The sequence below is a fragment of the Zootermopsis nevadensis genome, unplaced genomic scaffold (assembly GCF_977971745.1).
Source record: "Zootermopsis nevadensis isolate Lab colony 2312 unplaced genomic scaffold, Znev_1.0 Znev_ptg000021l, whole genome shotgun sequence".
Lineage (NCBI taxonomy): Eukaryota > Metazoa > Arthropoda > Insecta > Blattodea > Termopsidae > Zootermopsis > Zootermopsis nevadensis.
Window position 1 is genome coordinate 21,406,549 of NW_028259153.1, and position 21,455 is coordinate 21,428,003.

A 21,455-nucleotide genomic window follows, 5' to 3' on the forward strand; every position below is an offset into this window, starting at 1 on the left:
CATTAAGTATAATTATGGTTATTAAATGTTTTAACCTAACCTAACCTAATCCACTCTGACCTGTCATTAAATTTAGGCTTTGCATATATTAAAAGCTGTAGCCCCTAACAGAAAAACATTGTTTTTATTAAGTTAGCTAATGCACAGATGTAATAACAGAAGCATAAGACTAACCACCATCCTTCATCTAGTGCAGAGTTTAAGAATGGGTAGATCGTCCTGTCCACAACTGCATGAGGCTTCGTGAAGTGGTGCTTAGGCACCATTAAAACTTAAATCCTGTTTTTATTGATTACTAGAGATCTATCTAGATGCTTCTTGCCTGCTAGATTCGCCTAGCTTTAATCTTATGAAGCAAAAACTAAAATCTTAAGATAGAACCTGACTTATCACATTCTATGTGCTGTCATGAATGTACAATGGGAAATATGGTAAATTATTCGATATTATCAACTTTACTACAGCGAAGAATATTATTAAAATTTAAAACATCTTTTATCTAGTTTTTATTTGAACTGTGTTTTGTTTCGTCATAAAAAATGTGGACGTCAAAGCAGTTTGGAAAGCACTGGTGTAAGGAAACTTGACCCCGGATTAATTACACGATCATCGTGATTCAGATACGCAATTAGTTCACGTATATATTCAAGCTCACAAAACTATGACAAACATTTCATTCACTGTTTTAAAACATTCTAAATACTGAGAATCTAAGGACTTGTGCAAACTGCAAACTAAAGCACATTGACAAATGTCACCTCTTTACGTACAAAGATTTACACGGAAAGATAGTTTAGAACGCCCGCAATGATGAGAACATGCGTGAGTCAAAATAGTGCTTATGTTTTCTGGGATTAATATGCTTAAATAACTATTTCTCAAGCAACTTTCATTGGAATTTTGCTTTCTTATTTGAATCTAATCAAAAGAGAAGAGAAGAAAATGAAAAATGTCATATTTTCGTCATGTTAAGCAAAGGGAAGTACGTCATGATATCGATCTTTTACCGTTAATCGATAACAAAATGTAGCAACCGTGACAAAGAGCGCCAATTTCAAATAACTCGTGTTTGAACGGTACGACTATACCATGTCAAATAGACAACATGACATTAAAGTTACCATCAGTTGATGTGGGGTGGAAACTGACACAGATACCAGAGTTTTCAGACTAAAGGCCACCCATGTTATGTACTATCAGCATACATCTTTGTAATTCTATATGACACTAGTCTTGCACTACTCAGTTTTGGATTAAACCACAAATATAATAAATCATTATAATAGAAATAGTTATCATGTAAATAAAATATTCAATTTTAAGCAACTAATAAAATAAATAAATAATTTTGTTACATTAATCGCAGATTAACATGTGAAACTGTTTGCAACTGCCCTCTTGAAAAGACTGGGTTGACAAACATATATAGAACAAGAGAGATGTGAGCCTAGCCTCCCCCAATTGCAAAATATTAAATATGCCTGTCTACGATCTCAGAAACATCACGAATTTTGGAAGTCACAGTTTATTATTTGCTTAATTTTCAACTTCCCAGTTTGAGGTGGAATGACCAGTCTCTTTAAATATGTGCATTCTGTGAGCTGTTTATTATTAAATCCTGCGTTTAAATAAGAGCAAACCAGAACAGTCTTCTTGTACTGCATGATTCAGGTCCATTTGTTTCAACCTGGAAGTGGATCCACCTAACACCAAACTCACTTAATAAATTTGCCAAATGAATGTTGTTATGCGAACACCCCTGTAAAAAAATATACACTACAGATTGATGGGAAGTTGGAGGATTACACATGGAAAATTTTAGTTAGAGTAATATATTATCAAATACACAAATAAAACATCTAAATTAATCACAAAGTTATAACAATCCCAGCTACAAATACATATATCACTTCCTATGTGGTATCTCATCCAAAGGCACAGCAACACCATCTGTAACCCGAGTCGCGCTACACGAAATTAGTTCAAGAACAATAAACCTTCCTCGTGTTCAGTGCCGCATTATTCGGTCACGCCTTTTTTGTAAGAAAATGATATACGAGAGATTGCATCATCAAGCCGCAGCTGCGACTTCTGGCTACAGATGTGTTTATATCATTCTGAAAATATATGTGATTGCCTTTCATGTATAAAACAGTACTCGTCAACAAAACATTTGATTCACGTGCTCATAGAGACCACACTAACAAAACAGTAATGTGGTCAACCCTTGCCAATACAGAACCTGCTTATACTTATCCAGCGGATTTTGGCACCTTCGGTATGCTATTTCCTCAAGAACAGAGGTCAAACAAAACAACTTTTCAATTTTATTTAAATTTTTATATTATTTTGGACGCAGGCGGGCGATACCCAAAAATTCATATACATATCGAAAAATCAAATTTGCTTTTACAATGCACATTATTCTCTCCGCAAGAAAATACGAGAAAGTTAATATTGAAGATTCATTACAGGACTCATACCAGGACATCTGGAGGTGCATCCAGGCACCGGCGATCGGATTCACGCCGAAGAGACTCGGGAGTGCTTATACCTTTACGGAGCTCTGTCAAAACCGGCAGACATGGTGGGGCACCAACAGCGGCGCATTTTCCTTTCAACCTACCGCATTCTCAGACCTAGTCACGGTCACATAAGTCGATACCTTCCAGTATATATTTAGCATGGCACGGCCAACATAAACGCTAGCGTACCACAATGGGTACACTAAGAACATAACTCTGAAAAATAAGTAAAAGACATGCAGAATCAGAGATCTGGGTAACAACTAAACTACCAACTTTACTGTTGCGTAAATAAAGCAGGGGTAAAAATTGATATGTTGCTTCTTAAATTTAAATCATAAAGTTACGAGGTAAATGATAAATTTACTCGTTAAAATTAATTATCAGTTAGATGATATGAACTTCTGCACTTACAACATTCCAGTTGGATGTTATGACGATTATAACCCTCTAAATGCACGATAAAAACGTCAGGGGAAAAAAAAAAAATAATATCCAAACCTATTAGTATGTATAGCACCAGAAATGTTACCCTATATTAACAATGGATGGCACTCAAGTGCATCTCCAGCCAATTTCTCAAGTGCACTTTTTGATTTTAGTAACTCCAAGCAACTAACAATATATCTAAGATTAAGGACAGCTCAGCCGTGCAAGAATCGGCGACACCTAACTCTCATTCAAACGGTATGACTTGAGCTGCGAGTGTGTCGTCATGGTAACGGTGCGTTTCTCCGTGGTGCGTTGCGAGGTGTGTTGTTTCAGCATGCGTTGTTCCAGGGTTGTGCTCTCGTCACCGCCAGAAGAGGCAAAATTGTTGACCGACTCGGAGTAGTTGTTTGTCGTGACAGTCGAGTACGTCTGGCCAGTGCTGGGGGGCACTTCTTGTGTCAAAACCTTCCTAGCGACTGGCTTGATATTCGGAGACATCTTTCTAGTACCGTCACCAGCCTCGTCCAGCATCCCTTGTATATTGTTGTACGCGTGTTCCACTTTCGTGATGCTAGACAGCAATTTCTCTGGTGACGAGAGACCCTGCACATTGCCGTTCGGGCTCATGTTGGAAGTGTACACCAGTGATGTATTGGCAGAATGTTTTGGGGTCAGGCTGTTATCATATGATTTTGTCTCATACCTGTCACCAACGTAAAAAATTCTAATTAATAAACTGATTATCTACAGCTCTAAAATTCGCATTTACTTAAGTATCACGCAAAAATGTATAACTTAAAATCAGAATAATAAAAATTCTGCGAGAAAATGTTAACGTACCTTGTGGTAAATGACTCATATCCACTGCCATATCCGTCTGGCTCCGTATCTGACGCGCTGGTATCACCGCCCTTCTTGTACTTGGCCTGTCGGATCGCAGTGAGTCGCCCACGCGCCTCCTCCAGCTGACGTTCAATGCGCAGAACTTCGGTGCGTGCATTGATCTCTTGTGCGATGCCCCCGACCATGCGTCGGTTCAGCACCAAACTACGTTCTTCCTCTTGCTGGATCGCCTGCTGCGCCGCTCTCACCAAATTGTCAGTGGCGCGCTTCACGGCATTGCCGGCAGCCTTAACAAAGCAGACGACTCAAATCACATGCAACCTACCCTTGCAGCTACATTTAAATGAGAATGACCGTGTTCTGGGACGTAGCACCTTGCAGTCCAGTAGAAAATGACTAAATTTGTTCACTTAAGGGACAATGGTTAGGCGCACACACACAGGAAGCTACGTACCTGTAGACGCTTAGTGCTGTCTGCATCAGGGTCGGCCTTCACCTTGCACGCTACAAGCAATTGTGCAGTGGAAGATGCAACCTGCTTTGCACTGGAGATGAGCTTCTCCTCTGATGCCATCCCCTGTACCAGTGAGTTAGCAGATTCCACCAGGCTGTGTGTTGCAGCTGCTACCAGACGTGCTGCTGAGATTAGGCCTTCTGACCACTGTCCGTCATCAGAACTGGTCAGGGGGCGTCTGCTTACCTGCGTGAAAATAAAGTACACGTTCGTGCAATTATTTATTTATTTAATAAATTTTATGAATGATATGAATTTTGGTCAATACTAGGGAAATTGAAAGAAACATTTTGGCTGAGAAAACATCATAGGAAAAAATTACTTTAGGGACAGGAGGATAAAAGTTAAAATAATATTTGTCGTCGTTAGTGCATAAATCAATGACGGATGAAGGACCAACGTAGACCCACGATCCATGTAGTGAAATCACCAGTAAATGTTCCTCAATTTAGGATTTATCATTATTTAATGTTCTATTTGCATTGTAATATAATTAAGGCAGCATTAGTTTGCAGATGTCCCCAATGAAAAATCGGAAAAAATCGAACATTTCATATAAACATCTGTCTTCACGCTTTGTGCCATATTATCCCTCGACGCCGAGAGAAAAGACGCGTCTCCTTCGATCACCTTACCTTGCCCTGGTCAATGAGTTCTCGCTGTGCGGCAGATGCAGCCTTTACAAGTGCAGAATTTGCAGCGGCGATGGATTTGGCAGCCTCCAAGATCATCTCGTCAAAATTGAGGCTCTCATCAGCCTCCTACCAACAGAAACACAAACTTGTATTACAACTTTCATACGGAGTGCCCGCACTATTTCATTGCGCATCCCCTTTTCAGTATGCACAATTTATACTGACTACGTATAAACATGCCACGGTGTACGCTCATTCTTTGATGTGTCATGGCCGAGAGGCTAGCATTCCTGCCTTGTATTCAGGAGGTCCCACGATCAAATCCCGGCCTACAGACTGCCTATCCTTACTGAGATTTCGTTGGTTTTATTCAATCCCTAAAGGCAAATGTCAGAATAGTACCTTTCAATAGGCCACGACTCATCCCTTCTGCCTCCTTTCCAATTCATATGTATTAATCAGTTATCATGGGATATGATAATCAGAGCTACTGACAGAATTATTAAATAAACCAAAAATAAAAATACTTTCTTTAGGCGGAGTGGAAACAGCTTGCCCTCAGTCACCTACTTATGTAAAAAATTCTGTCAAGTTTTTAAAGGCCACGTTCACTTGTAATACAAGGACGGAGAATCAGTTATGTAAGAAAACTGAACCATGAAAAGGTTAAATGGGGGGGGGGGGGGGGAGGGGGAAATAAAATCAAATCATCTGTGTGTGTAGGGATGCAATATTTCATTATATAAAAATTCTGTTAACTGAGCAAACACTGGCTAGCACAAAGGTTACCGACTCTTTCACCAACAGATGAAAGATTAACAGCAAATATGACAAACTTAACTTTAGTATCTCATCTGACATACATACCTTGGGACTCGGCTAAACGTGTGCCTGCAGCTGCTACTGGTCACTGTAATAATATGTTTGATTCCTGGGTGATATTTACATAAACAACCAAGAATATCAAACATATCTCACAGGGGCCAGAACTTCAAACACGCAGTCTTGACACCCATTCTCTTATCTTACCGAAGGCTCCACGAAGCTCACCTGAATAGATCTCCTTGGGCGCAGGCTTGCCAACTTCTTTGCAGCGGCATCAATAGAAGCCGCAGCACCCAGCAATTCATTTTCTGCAATAACAGTTGGGTCATCCGGGTCCACCCAGTCTGTTCCTACAACAAATAAAGGTAACAATTTCGTGTATTTTTCTCTTTTATTACTGCGAAAGGGGTGAGAGAATGTCTGTAGAACCGCCCAGATGATACATTTTCAACCGTCAAATGATAGGATTAATAACAAAGAACTGAAAAGGATATGAATGAAAGTGGTCATGGCCCAATTTAAGGCACTTATGCCTGAGGAAAAACACAAGATACCTGTCACGATAACCAGTCTTTGGGTCAAGATTCAAACCCACAAGCTCGCAAATACCATTCGGCTGCAATGTTAGGCAGTACGATGGCAACATGCAATACCTTTTAGCAACTCAGCAGATGTCACCAATTCCGTGACACACTGAGCTATGCGGCGTGAGATGGGCGGCAGACTTTGCTTGGCATCTGCAGCACCGCCTGGACGGCTCTGAATGTGCAAGACGGTCTGAAGCAGTTCACGGTACTGAACAGCCACATCGTGTCCAGCCTGTAGCGTTCGTTTGCGCAACTCCTCGCTGTCTGCTGAATTGGCTGTTCCCTGCAACGCGCAACAACAGAGTCAAGTCACCATTAAAGACATTTTTGTAATTTAAATTATAAAAATGAAATTCCTCTTTTTAAAAAAACAATATTATCACCATGTCACTGCATTCTGAACAAAAATAGCCATCTAGATATAAGACAGTCTGTGCAATGTATTTTGAACTATTTAATATGCCGCTCTTTAGAGCATGTCTCACGACTGACACCACAGTCTTAATTTCTGTGCCAGTCAACAACTATTTTAAAATTTAGGGTGGAGCACCTTGCATATTGTAAGCATGTCGGATATTGCCTTCCGCCCCACGTTAGCAGCGACAATTATGTCATCCTGCTTGCAGCTATTGCCAGCTGCGACTGCCTTCGCAGTGGCTACAGTGATCGACTTGGTGCAACGAACCAGTTCCTCTGGTGTAGCACGACTCTTCTGATGCTCTGGAGAATGCAGTGCCTGCAACACACACAATAAAATATCAGTAAAGTGTTCCTTGTAAGCGCACATCAGGCAGAAGACTTGGACACTCTTCCTGTCTAGAAATTTTACTGTATTATTACAGCTGTTTTGAAGTTTGAGAACAAGCCTGCACCTGAGCGCCACACCAAGAGATAAAATATGTGGGAAAGTTTCACACATTCTTCACTTCAGCAATCAAAACTCCAAACATGAAAATTTCAGACTGTTTTCCTGTTCATACAGACACACATCTACAGAGAAGTTTTGTAATAATTCTGCCGCATTTCTTCTGATTTCATGCAGGTATTGAGAAAAAATCAAACGGTGTGTCTATGGGTTACAAGAAGACAAAATACAAATGTTTTGTTCAGTACAGAAGTTTCTAACTCACTCGAATCTCTTGCGCGATGGCCTCAATGGTAGACTCGAGAGCACGTGTCCCACGTGTGTGTTCATCTTCCACGGCTTTGACGGTCTTGAGCAGGGAAGTCACGTTGGTTACCATCACCTATGCAAATGAACACACGTTCATCAAAAAAATATAACAAATAAGCCTCAAGCAAAGATGCCAACCTTCTGCAGCATAACAAAAAAATATATATTGTATTGTTGAACATGTGATGTGCAACAGTTTACCAACAACACAAATCAAAATAATGGGACGTGGACACAGCTCACATATATGAGAAACAAAGTACTATTTCAGCAGAATGCAACATTATTAACCTTCACTGTTGATTTTGCATAACTACACAATTCCAAACAATCTGCAATGGTTGGCACCCCTTTCACATGCAATTTTTCCAAGCAAAAACATTGTTAGTGGGGGGCTTCAACATTACAAAACAAAACAAAGTGTTAATATTTCCACCTCAACTCAAGTTTTATCTGGCTTTACTCAGTCCCTCCACAATAGCACCACTTTCATCCTTTCCAACACAGACAATTAAACTGTAATAAAATAAGTACACTTTCTCCTCCTTCTAGCATCTGTATCCAGAGACTAGCTCTGGGGTCCACCCAGCCTCCAGTGCAATGGGTACTAGGGGTCTTTCCTCAGGAGTAAAGCGCAGCTGGTGCATGGCACTAAGCACTTAGCCCCAACAAGTGCCAATGTCAAGAACAAGTAGACGCTACACCTCCTCTCCTCCCAAGCACCTCCACGGCACGTAGCAGAGCAGCAATACTTTACTCTCCCTTTCAGAGTCGAACAAGAATGTCGCTTTTTACAACACCTCAACCCTTCACACAAATGTGATTCAAATATATTTTCTGTGACTACGAGCCATATCACTGTGGAATAAAAATTAAAATTACAGTGTTCTAGACGATGACTCTGCTTCCATTACCAGGAAATGATATGTTGGATGCACAAATTCTTTGATTTGTGGTTTGCATACTGAGACAATCCTTCCAAACTTTAAAACAGTTCCTTACTCTATTTTTTTTAGAGCATAGTATTTTCTTACTTGAGTTTATTTACCTTTATTAAATTTTATGCCTAGAAAAATTGTTATGAAAATTACAGCACCACTTTTTATGTCAAACGACAAATTCCAGAGAGCACATAAATTTTTTTTTGGATATGAAACAAATGTTAACAAAAACTGCACACGTTTCATTCAGATGGAGCACAGATACTGTCCAGCTATCCCAACCGACCTCAGGCATGGATGTTTGTGTGTCACTTTTCTAACAACAAAACAACTGTTAACAACATGCCATGCATGCCTCACTGTTGTGTTAGTGCACTACTCACACAAACAAGTCTGTACATACCTCGCTACATACAACTTTCTTTACAACCCATCATGTTGCATGAAGCTCATTTATTGACCAAACGCAAACAGGAATAGATACAAAAGTATATATAAAATATTAATAATATCGAATTTAGATTGCAAAGTCATATTAAAAACCAAAACCTGAATTTTAAGCAAGAAAATGAAGTGAAATAAATGCACTGTGGGTTTCACACAACACATAGTAACGACATGTCTAAGCAACAAGCAATTGAATGATGTCGGTGGTGGGTTCTGACTGGTGGAGGTTCTCCACGCTGAGCAGACGAATCAACTCCTCCTCCTGGTCAGACACAAGCCAATCAGGAGGCTCTGTGTCCGACTCCACCTGTCAGAGCAACAAAACAAATTCAGCACTGTGCCACATCCTCACGAATCAGCGGAATTCTGGCATTCACCTCGGAGAAAATTATATTATATATGGGATGTCCCTCACAACTTGTGTATTACCAATAAAATATCAGCAAATTTCCACATGCTGTATGTAATATCAAAAGTTTAGGAAACTACTGCCCGAAATTAACATAATTTCTTTAAAACAACGCTTTGAAACCCACTCAACGTAACACAGAATTTTGATTTAAAAAAAAAACAGTCATACCAAATTAAAACTGTACGTTTACTTCCTGCTTCCTATTAAATGCTTTACCACTAAACAGTCAAAGCATCCACCAGCAAGGTGGCAACATCGTGTCCTTTTAAAAATGGGAGAACAATGGTTAAATCATATTGCAAGTAGAAGAATCAACTGTTAACTTAAAACTCTGATGAGTACTGTATTTTGGTTAAAATGTTAACTACTTACAAAACATTCCCATCGTGTAACATAATTTAGTACAAACGTAACATCGTGAACCAAGATCTTTTGGGTCTCGCGGAGGTAACAGAATCGACAAATTGTCATCTTGGTGGTGTTATAGCAGCCTGGTGGCAGGTCAAATGAAAAGGAATACGTACTACACTTTAATTATTAGTTTTATAATTTGCGGTTATACTGTAAAAAAAATTGGTATATCAGAAAAAAAATCTTGTTCTTGTCTTGATCCTTTGGAATTTTCTAAATTCTTGCCTCAAAATGGAAAAGTCATTCTGACACGTCTATTTTGTACCCCTAAACCTCCAAAACGAGGAGGTGAAGAGAAGGGAGAGGGGAAAAAAGGAGCAAAATTGAAGGCGGGGGGGGGGGGGAACAAGGGGAAGTACGAAAAATAGCTAAGGGAAGGATGGGAGCCCCTTGGTGTGGTTGGTGAGCAGATTGAACAGGGGCAGAGCTCCTACTACATATGCTAATCCAGATACACCTTATAAAAGGAGAAGGAGAGGTGCACTTACTGGAGAAATAGTTCAAATCACTGTTATGTGTGTGGGTCCTTCGTGTATCACACAACACCATGCTAGTGAGTTCTGTCATGCTCCAGCCCCTACTTCACATGCCACCCTTCCATGTTTCAGTCCATACTTCAGTGTCCAGAACCCTTATCGGCCCCTGCCCTTATTACGGCGATTATTGCAATATATCAAAATAAATTAATTCCCTAATACAAACCTTCTAACAATCACAAGTTACTAAATGTATGAAACCTTCCGAATTAAAAATTTTATACGAATGTAGCCGTTAGCCGCGTAGCTCAGTCAGTCTAGTGGCAGACTACGGACCAGACGACAGGGGTTCAATCCCCAAATGGGGGCAGAGGATTTTTCCTCTAGCCTCTGCTTCCGTACTGGTTCTGAGGCCCGCCCAGCCTCAAACGAGTACCAGGGTCTTTCCTGGGGATAAAGCACGGCTGGTGTGTGACATTAACCGCTCATCCCCATCTACAGCCGAGGTTAAGAATGAGTAGGTGCTATGTCTCCTCCTCCCCATGCGCCTACATGGCATATAATGGGACAGCTTTATTTTTTTATATCAATGTAGCCACAAAATATATGAAACAACCAACATTCTACAGACAAAATACTTTGTTGCAGCATTTTTGCCGATCGAAAATCTGATCTGGGCAAACCACGAGGACCAACACAAAGTTCTCGGTACTGCTAGGTAGAAAATTACCTTGAAGCAATAGAAAATTTATGAAGAATCGTCTTAGTTTGTGTCTCTGATGAATGAAACTCCTTCATTCCAGAAGGACTGGTGAGCTGGCTACGACTTCTACTGCAAGCATTAGAAGATTCCAAAATACTGGAACGTTACTCATCCACGATCTCATACGTCAAAACGCGTATCAAGGCACCTGTTTTTTGCATGGCCTACTCAGATAATGAGACACAAGCATCCATTTTAAAAATCAACAAGTTTCCCCTGTTATCACAAACGTTTCCTGTCACCATGCAGATATGTTGTTACGGTTGCATACCTTGGCAGAGTCTTTGAGGTGGTTCATGGACGGATCGTTGATACTCTTGCCAGAAGCAGCTTTTGTTGCCTGAATCAGATCTCCCAGAGCGGACGCCACGTCCTTTACAGCGTTGATCAGCATCACCTGTTGAGCCAGTGGGGTTAACATTATTCACATTCAATTTTATTTGTATATGCGCACGTGTTCAAACAAGAACACAGCTAACCTGAGCTTCAGGGTTATTTGAGCCTAGGGATGCAGCTCCGAACTTGACAACCTCGGCCAGTTGCACGATGGTTGACACGGCATTCTGCGCGGCAACAGCTAGTTGCTCCTGTGAGGATGCAGCCCCTACAAATTGTTCATGACAGATAAGCGCTGTATTCACACCTAATTTCCCATTAACTTCAACATACTTTTCTTACAATCAATCATGTTACAGACAACATATAATTTTAACCACAAACACAAATTAGTAACACCGTACCTGCAACCAGTGTCTTCGTGTCCTCCACCAAGGCCTTGGCTGTCTTCAGGATGTTTTCTCGATGGTCAGCAAATGACTCGTCTTCGTTCTCCGCGTGCAGTGTGCCGGCAGTAGCGAACATGATGGTTGTATCAAGATCGCCAATTATACCTGATACGGTGCTTGCTGCGTTGATACAAGCCTGCGTGCCCCGAGAGCCAGCCTGAAGGGCTGCCAGCACCTGCGAAACCTAAACACAAAACAGAACATGACAATTCCAGAGCTTTATGAGTCGGAATATTACTTTGAACAGCCATGATCAACATACACATTTCTTCTTCTTCTTCTCTTAATGTCTTTGGTAATGGTCTTTTTTTTAATACCTAAAATCTCTACATTCTAAAGAACAGATCTTCCACTCTACAGGCAAAAATGAGGCAGACACTTCTCTGCTGGATCTGATATATCAAGTCATTCCAGATCATAAATAACTTGGTCTACTGAATCCAACAGAACAAGTGTCTCACACTCTAGTCTGAAGACGGAGCCAGTCTCTGGAACAGTAAATTTTATAATTTCAGATTTTCCTTAAATTTTTAAAGAACACACAATGGATAACATCTTGCCAAAGAACCATAATACAAGCACTCACCTTCTCTGAGACGTGTCGCGCACCGTCAGCAACATCTCTCTGCGCAAATGTATCACCTTGTGGCGCCATCTGACAGGCACCACCTGCCTTCACCAACTCCAGACACGCACGACCCAGCTCCTGAACACCTGAACGTATGCGCGATGACACATCCGCATTGGAAGTAGCCGCAGCTGCGCCAGTGGCATCTGCAGCCAGCTGTCCATATTGGCGAGACAGATCAGCACCAAGGGCTCCAAGACGTGCCACATCAGTTGCAGATTTCGCTACCTAGGGACACAGTTTGTCTATTTAAAGCTCAGTATCAGGTTCATCACTCTCAACATTGGGTGAAATGATGTTTCCAACAAACAATCATTATACAGCGAACTGAAACCATCTTCATTACTTCCGAATTTATGACTAAACTTGCCCCAATAGTTCTCTGGAAACTGGCATTACAATTCCAGTTTTCAAAGCATATAACAGAAGCACATTACTGCATCCCACTCTCATGTCATGACATTCCCTTCGACACCTTTCTTTACATTCATGTTCTAACTCAAAGGAACACCAATTTCCCACAGTAATACAGGCCGAGAAGTAAAGATCACTTTGTCTTCAAGATACAGTCTTATAAGGCAGACAGCTGGACCAAGTTTTGTCTCCGACTCACCATTTCCTGCGCAATCCTGGCCACCTCTTTGGCCGCAGTAACCATCCGCGTCTGGTAATCCACAAAGCTAAACTCGCCGGTCTCAGAGTACGTAGAGTGACGGTGACTGCTCTCAGTGACACGTGTCATCGCACGAGTGATGGAGTCCATAATGCCCGTCACCACACCGGCTTGTGTTGCGAGGTGTTCCAGCGTCTTGCCCATATCCTGGAGCGAGTCCCGTGTCGCATCCACAGACTCGTCAATATCAGGATGGATGTTTACTGCCTAGAAATGCGGATAAATTTGAATTAGAATCACTGCACTCCACATGATACACTGACTAAAGTGAGTGAACGGTGGGCTGAAACAGTCCCTTTGTACCGCAGTCTCAAATGCGTCATGTGGACTGGAATGTAAGGAAGGCCAAGTTTGTGTAAAATCATTTGGAAATAAGTGATTCTGGCCTATGTGAAAGTATTGTTTTCTCACGACAAATCTCAGCCAGACCAACCTTGCCAAGATTAAAACCAGATACCTTATTAACACAAAGCAGAAGCGCCAACTGCATGACTGTGACATTTAGCAACTTATAAGTCAGAAATACGTCTACGACTGACTGAGCGCGTGCAACTCACCTTGGGATTGCCTCCTCCTTCCTTGGTTGCATACATCAACTGCAAGGCACATTCGGCCACTGTCTTTGTCTGGTCGAGTAGCACCATCTGCTGCTTCGAGTGCACCATGTTGGAGGCAGCACCAATTGCACCAGCCACCAGTGGTTCAAAATACAGTACCATTTGGTTCACCTGTACATTTACATCACAGACATGTACGCCAAAATAAACATCAAGCATCACTTTGGCTTTCAAGTTATGTGTCATGATCAACTAATGTGCTCCCTCCGCTCGCTATGTTTGCTAACGTGTGATGGCAACACAAATGGAAGAAATATCACTTTCTCAGAATAAAAACACAACACACCAAGTTATGGGACACTGACAAATGTGGAAGATCATATTTTCTTCATGAAACAACCTGCACAACTCTTAGAACAGTAAAAAAAAAACCTCGTCACTGAATAAAAAGCGAATCTGTGTGGAAGATCTCAGATTATTCTTTCGAAGAAGGGAGCTATATGAGATTTTAAGTTCTCATGTCAATGTTGGATTTCTAGGTTATAATGCCATGTGAAATTGTAAGTAGATACTAGAATAGTGTTTTGGAGAATCATACTGCCTCTGTCTTAAGGGCAGACCACATGGTGTTACAACCGAGAAGACCAACGCCGACAAGTAAAGCCGCTGACTCACGGCATGACCGATGTTCTCAGCCTCGTATTTGGCGGCAGATCGAACAGGCTCCAGCTTCTCTGCAATTTCATTCGCTGAGCTTTCCATTTGGTCAGTGAACCCCTGGAGTGTGTTGTCACGTCGTTGAGGCAGACTCTGAGACACGGCTGCCAGCGACGTCTGGTCCAGATCCCGGATACGGGCACTAAGCTTTTCTATGGCGTCATCACATTCCTTCTGTCCTGGGGCCTTGTCCCTGGCAATTAAATACCATCAGATCTAGTAATGGATCTGCAATTTCTGCTTATTACAGTCTCATACTTTAGCTTATCACATTGATAAAGATGACAATCTTCAAATACAAATATTTCGATCTCCAAGTTCACAAAATTCAAGAACTACCGCAGAAATTTCAGTAGCAATCAGGAATCAAACTGGAAATCATTCCTTGACATGATTCCATGCTAATACCAGGGAATAAACAAATATACGAAACAAATACTACTATTCTTCAAAATAATAAATCTAACCAATCTTCCTCTGCATGGTTTTATTTATTAGTTTTAACCTGGTTTCAAGAAACAGCCCACCCTAGAGCAAGGCTTGGATCTTAGACAAACCACATCAAGTGGAAACATCGTAAAAAGACTTATTTATTTTGGTGTGTGGGGTGGGGGGCCACATTAAAACATATTTTTTTATAATTTTCTTTCCAGTTTCTTGTACACTGTAACAGTCTTACTGACTACAATTCTAATTATTTCAATATTTTTCTATTTATTTTGTGGTTAAAAATTGTGCAAGCCCCTGTCAATCTCAATCATTTCAACTAACATTAAGAGACACGAAACATAGACACAAAACTTTCCGTCTAGCCAACAATTTAGACTAGGAGAAAAAAACTCACCTGATTGATGTAACAAGCTTCTTAATTGAGTCAGATACACTCTTGCTGTGATTGGCTAAGAGTTGCCAAGTGGGAGGGTCCCTAGGACTGACAGCCAATGATTTGGCAGCGCGAACCATGGAGCAGGAACCATCTATTATGGCACGACCAGATGATAGGATCGGTTCCTGAGCAGCACGTGCACCTACGCTGATTTTGGCAGGTTGACTGGAAAACTCTGGTGAACCTGCAAATGTGCACAGGCTGTCCACTGCATCCAACAACGGTTTTGTTGCGGCAGCACAGCTTTCACGGTTGTGCTCACTATAATCCTGATCCAGGGCTGTCAAAAATGAAACAAACATTCACATCGCATCATAAAAATCCAACACGTTAGTTTGCAACTTAAAATAGACATGGTTTCAAACCACTGACCCACATAAAACAAAAACAAACTTGAAGAGGGGAAAAAAGTGGGTGTTATAGAACAAAGTGATGAGTGTCGGTACGACAGTTAAAACTGAAACAGAGTAGACGAAAGTGTTTAAGTAATGATCTACGTCAAATATTGTAAAGGGTGTTTTAAGTCAAGAAAGATAAATTAACTGGGGCATGTAGCATGCACAGCGAGAACCAAGACATTACAAAATTTTGGGTGAGAAAACTTATGGGAAAATACCACTTGGGATAACAATCTGTGGATCACAGGGTCATATCAGAATGGCTCTTAAAGCAATAGGCTATAAATGAAAATGCAAATTGGACTCAACTGGTTCAGAATGGAGCCTTTACGATAACAGCAATTAAGATTACGACTCTAGGGAACACCATGGCATTAAAATATGTAAATGAAATGCATAATTAGCACTCACCCTTAATCTCTTTCACAAGGTTTGCAGTTGAATTGGCCACATCTTTGGCAGACTGGACAAAATGTCGCTTTGCAACAGGATTTGTTGTCTTAGAAGATGCCATACGGCACGCATTGCAAAGTGAACTTGTATGCTTGGCAATCACCGTTGCAGCTGACAGCACCTGCGAAACATTACAATCACAGTCAACGAATACTGAACAGACTACAAAAGACAATCACATCATACAACACTATCATCGTACCTGTTGCTGATTGGTTGTTGGGTTGGTCAGGTGTTGGCAGGCTGTCTGGATGGATTGGGCAGCACGTGCGAACTGCGCCTGGTCCACAAGTCCTGGACGCCCAGCAACACTGGACGGTTCTGACACTCCTACCAAATAGGCAGCCTGTGCCGCAGCTTCAACCAGGCCACAGATTGAATTTGAAACATCCTTCACTGCCTCACCAAACTGCTCATGTTCCGACTTCTTGGCATGATTCGCAATGCCTGTCATGCCATCCCCTGGAAATCATATAATTTCACATTTATCAAACTTTTTTTAACTTTACAGAGCGTGTATGCGGTCATAAATGAGACATGGACTCACCCAGACTCTTTGATTTCTCCATAACAGTGTCCAGACACTCAAAGTACGAGGAGTCATTATGTGGCTCTGTGGGGTTCTCTAGCAGGGGTCTCATGGACTGGATCTTGCGTATTGCGTTGTCACACTCCTTCTGTCCTGGGGCAGCTGACGTGCAGACGTCAATCAGGTAGTTGATACTTTCAGTCACCATCCTGAAATTACCAGGCATGTTTCAATTATCTCTCCTTGTATAACGCAACAATAATTGATTCGTTAAAAAATACAGAAATTTACGCCCCTTCATTTATTTATTAAGTTACATGAACTTCACCACACACAGACAACGACTGAGACAAAGCAGACAACAGGAAAAAGAACTTTTAACCTGGCACAAGCATTAAGATGCCTAATCTGTGGAAACAAACAGGACTTCTTACTCCATCTGTTGACATGTTGACATGCTTCCTCTCACCTGGCTGCTGCAGCAAGCTGGTTCTTGGCATTTGGTGCTGATGGATTAGCAGCCACAGACTTTGCGGTCACTAGCAGCTTCGAGGATACCAAGGAAACATTCTTCAAGGACACAACCATTTGTCCCTGTACTTCCTTATCCTACAACATCAACCACATTCATACGGTTAACCATTTGCTTACCACACACATTCAAGTTACATCATCATCAATGCAAATAATTACCCTCGTTTGTCCAGCCATTTCCATGCTCACGCCCAGCAAATCTCCAAAAGCTGTGCCAAACGTGCGCGATGACGTAGCCAGCTGCGTCGGGCTGCATACGGATGACACGACATCTGCCGACGCGTCGTTAAGGTTTGCAGCCGCAGAATTGAGCTCCTGCTGCAGTTGTCTGTAACAAAATCGTTATTATAATGACGTGCTTGCGAGGACTTCCAACTGCAAGAAACGCGTTCATTGCGATATAACTCACCCATATGACTTGTTGCTGTGAGGGAACTCCCCTAGGTCAAGGATCTGTGATGCGTCTGTAATGGTGTGAATTGCCTCATCTACATCCATTTGTCCTGGGAGACAGCCCACACACTTATTCAGAGCCTAATGTTCAAGGAAGAAAAGTAACACGTAAGTCACGACAGTCATCTATCTCATCGATCGGTCCAGCCACCTATCCATCCATCTTACCTGAGACACATCTTTGGCAACCTGTGCAAGGTTCTGTGCATTGCTCTGTCCCTCAGGATTCTGAAGTGCTTGCCTTGCCTCCTCAATGAGGCGGAGTGACCGCTCCATGACATCATCTGCGCTGGAGATAATCCTGCAACACAACAACTTAGGCAGGTGAAAACATTGTTCTGACCACACCAAACTTTTGTGTAATGTTATCAATTGCCACTTTCTAAGATTCATATTAGGCTTATCACATTAACACGTTCACTTCCAGGAATTCTGCTGCTGGCCGACAGTTATGGAGCATCAACAGCAAATTGCTGCACGATAAAAAATTTTGTATGACGCGCAGAGTGATCAGTTTCTCTGGTCCTAAGAAACGTCACACTTAATACTGCTGGGATTTGTAAATGCTACTCATAATAAGAAAATGGTTAAATTTATGACTCCATAAGATACATATCTGTCAAACGCCAAAGCGATACAGAAAACACAAGCTCTTTCTTCTTCAAATGTACAGAACTCACTTTGTCTGTGTATCACGGTTCTTTGTTGTCGCAGCCACACCTCGCACTGATATGGTAAGGTCTCGGAGAGCAGACGACGTGTTCCTTGCAGCGATACCTGTGTAGTTCTCATTGCCCTGTGCTGCAGCACTCAACAGCTGAGCCATTGCAAAGCCCACGTTCTTAGACGTGCTACCCAGCTGCAAAGCAGCTGACTCGGCCTGAAACACATCCATCTTACTGTTGAAACAACACAGGTTTTAAACTCACGTAAAATGTTAATTGTACGTCTAAGGCAAGTGAATCTGAAATGGTGTCGCCTTATCTCTCATTACCACACTAACCGTTTCTCCTGGTAAAGGCCTGAGCTCTGCCCTCTCAGCAGACCTCTGGAAAGCTTCTAGTTCAACTTGCAGGCTGCGGATCAGTTCAGAAGCCGAGTCAAGTTCCAAACCAGTGCAAACTCCACGCGCACGGTTAAGGGCAGTACGCAAGTCATCAAGTGCTGCCCCCAACTGCTGCGAACTTGTATTCAACTGGAGTGCAGATGACTGGTCTGAGACAGTTGGTAACACCGCACGAGCTGACTGAACCACTCTGGCACCAGGCTGCACGATATAACGAATCGTACGTTTAGTGAAAGTCATACTTCCTAATCCTTCAAAACAAAACACATTTTTTAAAGTTCTGTTTCAACACACTCAAAAATCAATGAGATTTCCAAGTTTTTAATGAAACGTGCACATCAATTTCTGATGTCTTGGTTTTTACTTACCAAGGAATAATGACAAAACAAAAAAGTAAAATATGGTAGTAGTTAGCATCGAGTACACTGTTCACATATTTCACAGAGACACGAAATGAATACCACATTTTTTCCCTCTTCAACTACCACAACCTTCACTGCTACACATCAACAGCCAATGGTCAAATTACCAACTGTTCCACACAGAAACCTAGATCAGAAGAGCGAAGACACATCAACATGACACTTTCAGTAACTGCCCCTACGTTCTGCATAACAAAACGTGTTCTTTGCTGGGCTGATCGCATACCTGTAAGAACTGCTCAGAAGCATTGATGAGGTTCAGCTGAGTTGCTGGGTTCTCGGGGTTGGAAAGCGTACCCTTGACGCCTTCCACGAGCCTTGGGATGTTATCTGCCATGGTCTTGCAGTCACCCATTAGCTCCTCCTGTGAGGACTTGTTAGTATTATGATGTGCCGCCCCCTGAGCCGCTGCAATACATTGCGTTGCTGTACTGGCTGCGTTCTTGGCTGCTGCCTGCCAACAAGTTCAGTTATAACAGTGCATAAACAGACTGATTCATCCACTGTCCCAAACGCCCAACTGAAGGCTTCACATTTCTCACCTCGAGTCTTGTGATCAGTTTCCTCCGCAGTGCTGGAGTGGCCGCTGCGGTCGTAGCAGCGCGTAGTTCTTCGACTGCTTCACATAATTGGTTCTGGCGCTGAGCATCATGCGGGCTTGACGCACAGAGACGCGCCGCTTCCACCATGCGAGCCGTAGCATCAGCTAGGGTCTTTGCTGCGGCTAGAAGACGGCGCTGTATCTCGGAGTCAGGCTGCTTTTCTGCCTCTCCCTGCAAACACCATGTTACATCCTTTTATACAATTTATTTATTTATGGGTGTGATGCTTAAAATAAGCCCACTGCACTACCCCGGCAATGAGAACGTTGAGGTTTGTATGGAGCACCGGTAGAATGACAACAGATGAAGGAAAATCAAAGTACTCAGAGTAAAACCTGCTCTATTTTCACTTTAATGACGACAAATCACCAAATGTAGCACCTAATTGGTTAGCACTTCTGGTGAGGTGTGGGTTCAAACCTTAGCTTGCTCACAGACTGACTGAGGTAAGCGTCTACACCAAGAAAACAGTCCATCCGCCTCGACGTATGGCCAGCCACATCCACATAAACATGTTATGTGGCACAACACTGCTTCCTTCTGTACCGACACTATTACCTTTATCGCCTGTATGAGCTGAGCAGTGGCTTGTCCCAGCACTCTGGCTTGGCGCACCATCTCGGCCGCATCTCCAGTAGAAGCAAACAGTCGGTCAGTGGCAACTAATATCGTCTCCACAGCACCCTCTTGTACGCTCTCACGTGCCTTCTCTCGTGTCCCCAACCTGAAAAATAAAGAACTGTTAGATACCACAGATCCAAAACATACGAGGGAATAAGCATCGTCATAGCGATAACAAATATCTGCTCCTGCAGCAAAAAATGTGACTCACTTAATGTGGTTCAGCAAGTCGTTGAGTGTCCGAGTAACCTCTGACGCAGCCTGGCTCAGTTCACGCAGCAAGTGTTCATCTGTACAGCTCTCGTTGCAGATAGTGATGAGCCCCTCAACGGCACGTGCCACCTCGCGTACTGCAGCCATCAGCTGCTCCTGACACGCCGGGCTATGCAGAGTTGGTGCGACAACCTGTAACAACACACGAAACAAAACTATACAAATATGGGAGCCAAAACTGCGAGAGAAAAATTATAAAATATTATACAACTGTGAAAATGTGCCAGATAGACAGAAGAAAACTCTCACCTTGGCACAAGCAACAAGCTGTGAAGTGGCAAGGGCACATTGGGTGGCTGCTCCGATGACCTTGTTCTGCGTGGCCTGGTCATCACAGGTCGCAGCAATGTTCTTGGCTTTCAGTACAAGAGCAGCTGTCGTGTTAGCAACGACCTTGGCAAGTCCCAGTAGGATATCCTGTAGCTCACGACTTGACTCGTCCTCATGGCCGATGGTTGAAAGAACTTGGTGGGAGGCTTCGCCCACACGACTCGCAGCATTAAGGAGGTTCTGGCGAGGCTGAACAGACATCACATCAGCTTCAGAAATTAATTATTAGAACATTATGTTCATTGGGGTCAATGACATTTATTTAAAAAATGCGCTGCACTTGATATTTCTGCAAACTGTTCTACGCCATTGAACATTAGCAATACCTCTTTGGTTTCAGGTTCGGCAGCCTTCAGAAGGTCACTGAAAGCTGTGCAAAGTTTGCGCGCAGCATCAAGCAACTTGTCCCCAGAGCTCTCGTCTTCCATCAACGCGGCAATCATTCGCACGCCCCTCGTCATTTCTGGCAAGTTGCTAGTGATGGTTGTGATGGCAGCACCTACTGCAGTATGGTCCACCTCATCTGCTGAGCCTGCGACATAA

The 21,455-nt window shown here is 42.4% G+C and overlaps 1 protein-coding gene and 1 long non-coding RNA gene across 3 annotated transcripts in view; both read right to left on the reverse strand.

Moving 5' to 3' along the window:
• LOC147873238 (uncharacterized) overlaps nt 1-1,680 on the reverse strand; it is a 68,362-nt gene extending 66,682 nt beyond the window's left edge. The window contains exon 1 of the long non-coding RNA XR_015536165.1: nt 175-1,680. This is a non-coding gene — a long non-coding RNA (uncharacterized LOC147873238). The remainder of the gene's footprint in view (nt 1-174) is intronic.
• A 136-nt stretch (nt 1,681-1,816) lies between these two features.
• Nucleotides 1,817-21,455, reverse strand: part of rhea (Talin_middle and talin-RS domain-containing protein rhea) — a 39,992-nt gene continuing 20,353 nt past the window's right edge. For both annotated transcript variants that reach the window (XM_087352705.1, XM_087352706.1), the window contains 31 exons: nt 21,239-21,444; nt 20,832-21,101; nt 20,521-20,714; nt 20,247-20,412; nt 19,629-19,859; nt 19,313-19,540; nt 18,602-18,865; nt 18,279-18,478; nt 17,767-17,899; nt 17,555-17,679; nt 17,305-17,473; nt 17,081-17,220; nt 16,630-16,820; nt 16,285-16,544; nt 16,041-16,203; nt 15,190-15,511; nt 14,304-14,538; nt 13,629-13,799; nt 13,012-13,278; nt 12,357-12,626; nt 11,726-11,954; nt 11,465-11,589; nt 11,257-11,382; nt 7,492-7,608; nt 6,912-7,097; nt 6,428-6,644; nt 6,000-6,124; nt 4,945-5,075; nt 4,255-4,495; nt 3,798-4,087; nt 1,817-3,660 (listed from right to left, as the gene is read on the reverse strand). In XM_087352705.1, coding sequence (XP_087208831.1) covers nt 3,195-3,660; nt 3,798-4,087; nt 4,255-4,495; nt 4,945-5,075; nt 6,000-6,124; nt 6,428-6,644; nt 6,912-7,097; nt 7,492-7,608; nt 11,257-11,382; nt 11,465-11,589; nt 11,726-11,954; nt 12,357-12,626; nt 13,012-13,278; nt 13,629-13,799; nt 14,304-14,538; nt 15,190-15,511; nt 16,041-16,203; nt 16,285-16,544; nt 16,630-16,820; nt 17,081-17,220; nt 17,305-17,473; nt 17,555-17,679; nt 17,767-17,899; nt 18,279-18,478; nt 18,602-18,865; nt 19,313-19,540; nt 19,629-19,859; nt 20,247-20,412; nt 20,521-20,714; nt 20,832-21,101; nt 21,239-21,444 — 6,458 coding nt within the window. In that variant the 3' untranslated portion in view covers nt 1,817-3,194. The remainder of the gene's footprint in view (nt 3,661-3,797; nt 4,088-4,254; nt 4,496-4,944; nt 5,076-5,999; nt 6,125-6,427; nt 6,645-6,911; nt 7,098-7,491; nt 7,609-11,256; nt 11,383-11,464; nt 11,590-11,725; nt 11,955-12,356; nt 12,627-13,011; nt 13,279-13,628; nt 13,800-14,303; nt 14,539-15,189; nt 15,512-16,040; nt 16,204-16,284; nt 16,545-16,629; nt 16,821-17,080; nt 17,221-17,304; nt 17,474-17,554; nt 17,680-17,766; nt 17,900-18,278; nt 18,479-18,601; nt 18,866-19,312; nt 19,541-19,628; nt 19,860-20,246; nt 20,413-20,520; nt 20,715-20,831; nt 21,102-21,238; nt 21,445-21,455) is intronic.